The 10308-nt window shown below is 42.1% G+C and overlaps 1 protein-coding gene across 5 annotated transcripts in view; it reads right to left on the bottom strand.

Moving 5' to 3' along the window:
• Window positions 1-2247: 2247 nt before the first annotated feature.
• Window positions 2248-10308, bottom strand: part of R3HDM2 (R3H domain containing 2) — a 217332-nt gene continuing 209271 nt past the window's right edge. For 4 of the 5 annotated variants that reach the window (XM_068267466.1, XM_068267467.1, XM_068267468.1 and 1 more), the window contains 2 exons: window positions 6071-6149; window positions 2248-3244 (listed from right to left, as the gene is read on the bottom strand). In XM_068267466.1, the coding sequence (XP_068123567.1) occupies window positions 2895-3244; window positions 6071-6149 (429 nt within the window). In that variant the 3' untranslated portion in view covers window positions 2248-2894. Of the gene's footprint in view, window positions 3245-6070; window positions 6150-10308 lie in introns of those variants that run through there. The other variant, XM_068267470.1, reaches the window with a different exon arrangement.

The raw sequence follows: 10308 nt of genomic DNA, 5'->3' as shown, positions 1-10308 counted from the left end.
CTTGCCGATGCACCAGTCCCCGCTGCCAGTTCAGTTTCGGAATTTGCAACTTTAAAGTAAAACCACTGCGCCTGGGCGGCCGTGTCTTCACTCCCGTTGACGTCCCTGGAAGCGTACTGCATTGGCGAATTTCTGAAGTGAACCAACAGCGGGGAACGGAGCATTGGAAAGTGGCTGCACAGGCAGTTGAACGTACCTGGTGGCTTGTAATGGTCCCCGCAGACGTCCTGTCTGCGGGGGACGCCCTGTCTGCGGGGTCTGCACAGACGTCCTGTCTGCAGGGGACCATTACAAGCCCCAGGTAAGTTCAACTCTTTTTCCCCTTTGGCCCCCTACAGTACTGCTTTAACCTAAAATACGTGAGAAATATAAAACTGCAGCAGAAGAACGTTTTGCTTTTTTCCAACAACAGCCATATTTCTTCTTTCAAGTGCAAATAAGCACCATAGAAGTGACAGTAATTCTTACATATAGTGGGGAAGACAGATGAAGAACACAGAGCCACATATTTTCCATTCCCCATCAGAGATCAAAAACCTCAATTAGAAAACCTACATATTACGAATAAGAAAATGTACAGTAAGCAGATCCCTAATATTTCATGCAAGTCGACATATTAAAGCCATTTTGATGTTTTTTCTGATTTAACATTTTTTGTTTATCAAACACTATTTTAGAAACAAGTTTGCTTTAAGAGTCAATAATATATTGTTTTGGTTGTCCCGACTGATGTTAATGTGCACCTTTACTAACCGATTATGAAAGCTGCCAGTGCTGACCTGATTCTAAAAATACTACTTGCCTGAAAATTGGTCTGATCTCCTTTCTTCAGCGGTTTCAGCCAAATACTTGCAACCAGCAGGCTGTTCATATAGGCATAGGTTGGCACTGTAAAGTCAGAATAACTGATCTGAATACTGGGTCAGTGACTTGAAGCATCAAAAGTGGAGGATCAGTATACAACCATATGAATCAATGACCAGCAATGCACACCGCCTTTGAAGCATAGTCACCTACTAGTAGTAAAATTGCTGCATGCTGACAAAGCATGTGAATTTTACCGATTGTTATGCTACTGATATAACACATGTAGTGCAACCACCGATACCTAGGTAACACGTTGCTAATGTAACACGCATTACACTATTTGCTTGCTGAGCATTACATTTACAACGTGGGCATTACCTAGCTAACAGGGGTTGAACTAATTGCGCAGCTTATGCTACGTCAGTGGCATAAATACCAGTAAAATTGCTGTGCGCTACCTGCACATAGCAATTTTAAAGCTAGTCAGTGAATATGGCTCACAGTGCTGCATGCTGCAGGCCTCTTCAGTGCAACTTGAATAGGGAAATGCATCCAAAGCTTGTTGAAATGCCAGTGTGTTCCAAATGGCTGTTTTGTAGGGGAGTCAGGCTAGTATAGCTGAATGCTCATCACCACCTGCACTGTTAAAAGTAAATTGGAGACTTTAGCAGCAGCTTTTATACTTACCTGGGGATTCCTCCAGCCCCATGCAGGCCGTGGGCTCCATCATTGTCCTCCTGTGCCGCTCGGTTTTTCCGCCCAGTCAACTCAGTCGTGCCCAGTCATGCGAAAGTGAGCATGCGCGGTCCGGCCGCCCATATTGCACTCCCAAAGCCGGGAGAATTCTACGCCTGCACAGGCGCAGTACTCTCCTGGCGACGGAAGCGCAACTGGGGCACATACACGCGTCTGAGAAATTTACCGGGTGAGACAGCAGAGGAGCAAAGCAGCCTGGGCGGACAACGATTAAGCATGAGGCTGGAGGATGCCTCAGGTAAGTATAAAAGCTGCTGCTGCTAAAGTCTCAGGTTTCCTTTAATGGACCCTTTATTTACTGTTTGGAAAAGGTCTTTGGTTTTTTTTTTCAATTAGAAAGAAAATAAGTAATCCGCACTGTTAATAACAGAAAGACACCAGGATACATAACACAATATAAATCTTGTTTTTTACCAAAACTATAAAGAAAAGGACACACTTTGTTAATGTGACACATACCTTCTTTTTTCCATATTTAAAAACAAAATTGATTAAATAAAATTTACAGTGAGTACAGCCCATTTGTGCAAATAAATACCCATGTTAATGTACTCTCACAAGCATCAAAAAAAGAACCAAAAAAAATTCTATACAATGTTCAGGGACAACCAACTCTGAAAAAAGAAAAACAAAATAAAAAAAAGGCAAAATATTCAAAATTCCACTCAGGGCAAAGAAAAAAAATTCTTCTGTTCTTTCCTTTATTCCTTTTTGCCCTATGGCAGCTTTATACCCGCTACAGAGCAACTCTGCTCTCGATCAGAATTTGGGTAATAATGTCTTTTAAAAAAGTACCGCAGAGAAGAGAATTTGAAGAGAAAAGAGACAATATATAAAATTAGACGTAGAATAGAAGAGCCTGCCGCGTCTGCAGGATGTGCAAGAAACAAGGGGGCTTCGGTGACATGGTGACGCAGGAAGGTGATGAAACGCTGGGATTTGAGTGACGTGAAGAAAAAGCCAAACAAAGAGAAAACGTGCAAGTTTAGGAGGAAAAAAAATATTCAGTGTGAACCAATGAAAAGCAAGCAATGTAATAACAGATTATAAGTGTGAGCATTTGGCAGCAAATTAAAAGTGATGAAGGGTAAAACTTATTAAAAAGATGGACAAATGAAAAGTAAAACGGCCAAAGGGAGCTGCTGAAAACAACACAAGATGCATGGAGGAGGAGGGCTAGAAAGGTAGAGGCTGTATATATAAGTCCAGTGTGCTTCTTTCATTGGTGGGGAGAGGAGAGAGGAAGAGGTGGTGAACCGAGGGGAAGAGGTGTTTTACTCCTTTGGGTCTTTGTTCCCTCCCTCGCACCTTCCCCCACCTATCTTCACACGCTATTGCGAGCTGGCACGTTCCAGTATGCGCATATCATAGTTCTTTTTGATACTGCGCAGTTTGAAGCGGCTGAGTGGACTGTTCTGCTGTACTGAGGCGTTCTGTGCTGCCATTGTGTTGGGGAAGACTGCCACAATGGTATAAAAGGCTGCCAGGTCATTGCTGTGAATTTGGCGGCCATTTTCTGCAGGTCCATGGTTATCGCCAGAAGGCCCTGGGGTGTGACCATGAGCGTCCCTCAACCACTGTATTTTGGCCCCAGACATTGCCAGCTGTGTGAAGAGTTTGCCAGCTTCTGCTCGCGTGATGCCTTCTGGAAGGTCGGTGATCTCAAGGACACGGCCCAAGACTGTAAGAAAATAGGAAAGACATTTAGGAAAATGAAATAAGATATACTAACTTGTTTATTGTAGATATATTACTTGAAAACAAAACCGAGCTTTTATTTGTTTAACAGAAAATATAGCATTTAGAAACACTTATAAAAAACTTTTCAGTTACAATGCAAAAAAAATATTGTGAGTGATATTCTAACACAAGGGAAGTAGCAATTTTAAAGAAGGCAAGACATGGCAATTGTAGTTTGTTTCAAATACAAGTTTCCTCTAAAACAGGGGTTTCAAACTCGCAGCCCGCGGGCCATTTGCGGCCCTCGCCGGCAAAAGCTTCCTTATAGTTCACTTCAGTGCTCCCAAGTAATCCGCCGCATCCCCGCCGCTAAACGAGGGCTGCAGAGCCCCCAAATCGCCCGGGGGGCAATCCGCCGGCATTTCCTGGAAGGGGTAGAGCTTTCAGCTTCAGCTCTGCCCCTCCTGACATCAATGGCGGCGCATTGTCGCCTCTGCCCGCCCCTCTCACTCTTCCTTCACAGAGAGGGGCGGGGAGAGGCAGCGATGCGCCGTGATTGAAGTCAGGAGGGGCAGAGCTGAAGCTGAAAGCTCTGGCCCTTCCAGGAAATCCCGCCGGATTGCCCCCCGGGCGATTTGGGGGCTCTGCAGCCCTTGCTTTGCGGCAGGGACACGGCGGATTACTTGTAATGGGAGCACTGAAGGGAACTATAAGGTAAAATAGGCAAAATAGTTAGCTTCAGTGTGAATTTGATTTTGAAATAAAAATCAATGCAAGGGACGGGGGGGGGGGGGGGGGGGGGGGGGGGGGTCGGTGGCATGTGCTGCTGATTGACTTTTTTTGTGAAATCCCTTATGCGGCCCAACCTCATCCTGACTTTGCCTCCTGCGGCCCTCAGGTAAATTGAGTTTGAGACCCCTGCTCTAAAAGAATGCTCCCCGCAAGGCCTGGTTCACACGGCAAGAGCCTTTTAAGCACTAGCGATGTGAAAAGCTTGCTAATATATTTCTATGGGTGATTTTGTTAAAATCACATGCCTCAAGTGAGGACACACACATAGCAGTACATTAGCAAGAGCTTTTAAAATCACAAAACACTTAGAAAAATCTCTTGCAGTGTGAACGAGGCCTTACAATCGTTTAAACCTTCAGATGATATAAGTCGCACATGTGTAGAAGGCTTAACACTCTAATGTTGCTGATACATTGCAGGTGTTCATTAACTTTCTCAAAACAGACATTAACCCAGTTGTGAAGAATTAACAAGTTCATATTCTGTGCAATTACTCATGAAGCATGATGGGGATTCCCATGTACCATAGCCTTTATTTCCCAAAGTGGTCAGCCAGGCAAAAAACAAACCCTCTACTATTTTCTATGGGGATTGTCATTATTAAAAAGTAAATATCTATTCGCCTAAGTGGTGGTCGGGTATTGTCAACATTTTTAAGCTGAGTCACTAGGTATCTTATATTAATAATAGAGACATTAGAACTGGGGAATCTGTAAATTACTTGTATACTATTTATATCTATAAATGATAAGTCTAAAGTAAATAAATGTGGTGAATGACACTGCAGTGAAAAGCAGGACATAGCGGAGAATACTTAAGTGATGTTTGGGCTGAAATTCTTTATAAATTCTTTATAAATGATAGCAGTCTGAAAAATGGTGTCATTTCAGAATTGGCCCCAAAGACTTTCAAAATGCGCTGCGGGCTAAACAAAATGACAGGAAAGAGGATGAGCAAACTCATTTCTTGCCTTTCAAGCATCGGCTAAAGCATTTCCAGGTCCTACCTGCACTTCTGCAAAAAAGTACAGGAAGAGATAAGGCTGAATTAAGTTAAGTTAAAAAGGACCTCATCTTATAGGCTTAGAGAAGTGGATTCAGCTTACACAAGGCAAATTACTATATGCATTGGAGGTCAAGTTACACAGTAATTTCTTGCTGGTCACAAATAATTGGCACAGTGTCCTGTGCTAATCAGACCTGGTACAATACTATAATAAAGTACTGGAGCACTGCGGTCTGTCTCTTCTCTGTTTAGAGCAGAATCCATATTGTATATCAGGGGTAGGGAACCTATGGCTCGGGAGCCAGATGTGGCTCTTTTGATGGCTACATCTGACTCGCATACAAATCAGTAGGAGTTGATTCACTAAGCTACACTGCTTAAGCAGCGCAGCTTAGTGTGGCAGCGCAAATAACATTTTCAAAGTAGGCCAACTACTGCTGTAGCATGCACTACTGACTTACTCGCGCTACCCCAAAACGAACGGCTGCTCCAACTGTCCCACTCTGGACCCTGCCAGGTCAAGTGACTTTGTAGGACCAGGTCTCTGCACTTTGATTGGCCCGATAGGCTGCCTGTCACTTGACAGGCAGCCTATTGGGCCAAAGTGCAGGGATCTCGCCCTACAAAGTGAATCAACCTCCAAGTCAGGTAGGTAATTGTACAAGCTGTTAGTTGGTATTTCTCCTGTCTGGGAAATTGCGGATGTTGCTGAAACCTAAGAGAAGCTGAAGACGTGTTTGACACTTCCGCTGCCTAACTGTATACACATCACCACGGCAACAGGGACGTGAGCCCTCTGCTGCACATGCGCACTGTCCCAGTTTGAAAACTATTGTACGGCTCTCAGAGAATTACATTTTAAATTATGTGGCGTTTATGGCTCTCAGCCAAAAATGTTCCTGACCCCTGTTGTACATAGATGAGAGGAACCTGAAACTCAGCTACAATACTGTGACTGACCACCCACTGCACAATACATATAACACAATATAAGACAACAGAATCTGCACAGTGTGTTGATGTTACTTGCCTATGTCAGCGGATCCCAGGTCTGTAGATGCAGATTTTAGTGCTTGCCTCTTTCCTCTGTTCCCATGCTTCATCCCGGTCTGTGTATCCAGCAGCATGAAGTATAAAGAAATATGAATGTTGAGAAACATGCATGCTATACCACGACAATTATGCAGACATGAAACACTGGACCGAACTTTCCATTTTATATATGACAGTGCATAAGCCTGACTCTGTTTCATCACTCAGTAATAAAATAATAATAACATTCACACTCACACAGATGAAGGTGCAGCTTACTTCAGCTCACAAAAGTACATCTATAATCATTTATATGCTCCCATAGGTGGAATGGCAAATGAGACAGCAGGCATTTACACAGACTGAAGAGCTATGGCTGTTCTATCTGGCATCAATAGGTACAGGAGTTCCACTAGCAAAGTATCAGCACAGAATCCACTATGAAAATTTTGCAGACTTAAGATCACTCAAAAGTGGAAAAAGCAATTCAAAAATGAGAATTGCTGTAAAGAATCTAATTAATACACCAAAGCTATGGCTGGAAAAAAAGGAGGGTTCTGGAATTACAAAGTCAAAGCCTGGGTCTTAATGCCTACTGTAGGGTGTTCTGAAACTGATTGTACATGGAAGAAACCCCTTAACGATTTTCCTATTTAATGAAAATGTTTTTGACAGACTTGTCCTATCTAAATGAAAATATATTGATATAACCGCATAGGTTTAAAAAAACAAAACAAAAAAAAACAAATGAAAAACAATAGACAGGAAGTTTTTTTCTAATCAAACAATACACTACCACTGCTAGAAAATGGGAGGGAGGTGTTTGGGGAGCTAAAAGGAAGAGAGCTTCCACAAGACAAATCTTCAAGAAAAGTGGAAGGTTTTGGAATCTCATTGAAAATCTTGCATAAATCTTATGATGTGCTGTGCTTCCACGAAAGACCTAATAATATTTTGGAATTAACAGTTATCTGCCCAAGAGTGGAAAAAAATTCCTACGATGAGAACTAAAAGACAATCTTTGCTGGATGTAAAAGAAATTTACAAGCTGTGGTATGTGCCAATCGGGGCATTTCTAAATGCTGACTATACTAGGGTGCCCAAGCTTTTACACATACCAAGGTTACTATCGCATTTACTTTCATGTAGGTTGTAAAATAAAAAAGGCACTGTGCATAAACAACAGCAAATATGTTGTTTTTGAACACAATGTTTCCTGCAGTGGTTTATTCCTACTTACTTACAAATCTGGCCAAACCACATATTTAATGTGATAGTGCTACTCCAAATTATAAAAAAAAAATTCATTTGGGGGGGGGGGGGGGGGGGATCTGAACTAGAGATAGATGGTTTTCATAAAACAAGCTAGGAGGGAGTGATGGAAGTGCAATTAAACATTTCATCTATAAGCTGGAGGAACTGAAAAGTAGTGTTGCACTGGGACCAGGCTGTGGGCTGAGACAGGAGATCTGCTGTGTGCTGAGGAGGAAACTTCACACTCTTGTCAATAAGGAGCTACTGCATGTTTCTAGGCAGGATTTTTTCAATACATGTATGGTGAAAGGTAAAGAAGTCCAATACACAAAATATTTTGCTTTGCATATTAAGGCAGATTTACTATTATAAGCATTAAAAATACTAGGCGGAATTAGGGCTTTAAGACAAAGTGCTACGGTATCAAATGATTAATTTAACTCATAGATAAGAAATTAAAATGACCTCTTCATGAAAAAGATTATGCCAAAATATCAGCATATTTAAAAATCAATGTAGTGATGACTAGGCAAAGTCTGCAGCAAAAAGTAACATTGTGAAGCTGCCTGACTTGACCAATGTAAAAAAAAAAAAAGTAAAAAAAAAAAAAAAAAAAAAAAAGGTACCGTACATGTCATAAGGAACAACCTGCTCCAACTACAGTAAACTCAAACTCAAATATTGCTGTCCACCATGAAAAGCATTTCCTTTTGTAAACAATGAAGGCCCAATGTTAGGGAAAATTTGTCTTGGGTAGTGTGGAACTGGGGTTTTGATGTCACCTCACATATAGATTGCAAACCTCAAACTATCAATTTGGAAAAGAAAGTTTTTTATAATGATCTAACATCAAGATTTTCCAGCTTTCCTATTTGGTAAGAAAACGGAATTCTATTTTGTGGAAATTTAATTGAATTGATAGTTCTTAAAGTGCGTTGGAACTGTAAATATAAAATTCTTGTACCTATTGCTAGGTACAAGAGCAGTTAAAGCAGAGGCGCAACAAGAAATCACTGGGTACCCCCCTGCAAAACTTTGGACGGGACCCCCTCCCTCCCCTAGTCCTCAGTCTCCCAAGATTTTCCCTTCACGGGGACGCCCGCCACGGCCAGTAGCCACTACTGCGCCCCCTGCAGATGCATCCCTTGCAGGGTCTATTGTTATGCCACTGAGTTGAAGGGAACCTTAATTGAGGGAGGGGTGTTTAATTTACCCGGCCACGCGTGTCCTCGTTTATGCTCCTTTCATCGTTCTGTGGCCAGCAACGACGAGAGCTTGAAGGAGGATGCGCGTGGCAAGGCCAGTCGCCTGAATCGAAACTGGCTCGCTGCGGGGGACTGCAAGATCGGTTTGTCACGCCGCGGGCATAGGACTTCTGAAGGGTGCTGGTAGAAGCCCCAGGTAAGTGTAACGCCCCCCACCCCCGCTAAGGTTTCCTTTAAGAGTAAGAGGAGTTTTTCAAATAACTGCCTTTTTAAATAGCTATTCATACTTTACGTATACCCCTATGCTAGCTGTATTATGGAGACAGTGCCGAACTATTGTTTGAAAAAACTATTACTCTACTCTTGTACCTAGTAATAGGTACAAGAGTTTCATATTTGAGTTTTCAACCAACTTTAGCTAGACTCTGCCCATACGTTTCGCTTTCCATCCATGTCGTCCTCCAGTGGAAACCTGGTCTGGAGGAGATCTGGAGGGAAGGTGAAGTGGCGGCTCAGAAGAGGGCTGCAGTGGGATTGCTGCATTTGAAGGGTGGATGGATGCTACAAAGATGTGATGTGGTATGGTATTATCAACATGCCAGTGACTGCAATTACAAGCATCATTTGCATGCTACTGATTGCACCACTACCGCTGTGATTAGGCCATGCTTGGGACTTGATGGTTGTTTCTTTGGAATGCAAATGGATCGATGTGCAGATGAAGAGGTCAATTGCATACTACATAGGTGTTGTATTAAAGGAATACTATCGATACCCAAGTGTTCTAAAATGACAGTGTGCAAATAATATCTAAGTAGCTGTGTAAACATTTTCCTACTTTTCATGTTAAATATCAGAGGCAAAAGCTGTAATTTATTGAGGGTAGGATTTAGCTATATTGGGCCAAATCAATTGCAGAAGGGGCTTCAATGCACAGCCAGAGTTGCATATCAGACTACAGAAAGCAAATATCAAACATCAAACTCTGAAAGCAAAAACAGTATGAAAAAGCTGTGACACTTAGGTACATTTCCTTTGCTCTCTTCAGACACGTCAATCAGAAACACATGACACGGGAGCTGCAGCTGTTAGGAGTTTCTCCCCGTCACACACAGAGCTACACATAGAGTTAACTGATCAAGTGTGAGGGGAATTTCCCCTCTCCTCATGGCTCAGTCAGCCATCAGTTTTGGCCTCAGTAAAGTTTGAATGTATTTTGCTAACAGTAAACAAAGAAGTTGCTACTAAAATGTATACACCAGTACTTAGCAGCACTTCCCAAACAACTCCTGTGTCAATTGAAAAAAATATGTGAATCAATAGTATTCCTTTAACAAAGCGTCTAGACTGATTGTGTCCAGAAAACAATGGTATACAAGATTGATTTCTGTCAAGGTTGCTGCGGATCTCAGATATATAGCCTTGGATTATCTCATTTTACATCATAGTAGAAGTAATTCAAGTTGCAATCTAGCTTTGAGTGTCACATTGGATCAAAGAGCAGCTTGCTTGAATTGGACACAACTCTTACATTCCGCTGTGAATTTATTGCACCACTTTTTAGTCCACAGCATGATTACTCCTCGGATTGGAAGCGTAGGTGACGGCAGGGAACTTTTTGTATAAATGTAGCACTTTAAAGCGGATCCGAGATGAAAAACTATAACAAGTAACTTGTCTATATGTCTTACCTAAAGTTTAGATAGTAGTATACACAGCAAATATAGCTGCAGACAGCTTCAATAGAACATGGTTATTTCTTCCTGTGATACAATGA

Source organism: Hyperolius riggenbachi, chromosome 2, assembly GCF_040937935.1.
Source record: "Hyperolius riggenbachi isolate aHypRig1 chromosome 2, aHypRig1.pri, whole genome shotgun sequence".
NCBI lineage: Eukaryota > Metazoa > Chordata > Amphibia > Anura > Hyperoliidae > Hyperolius > Hyperolius riggenbachi.
The sequence above is the reverse complement of the archived record's forward strand: the minus strand, read 5'-3'. Positions and strand labels throughout refer to the sequence as shown.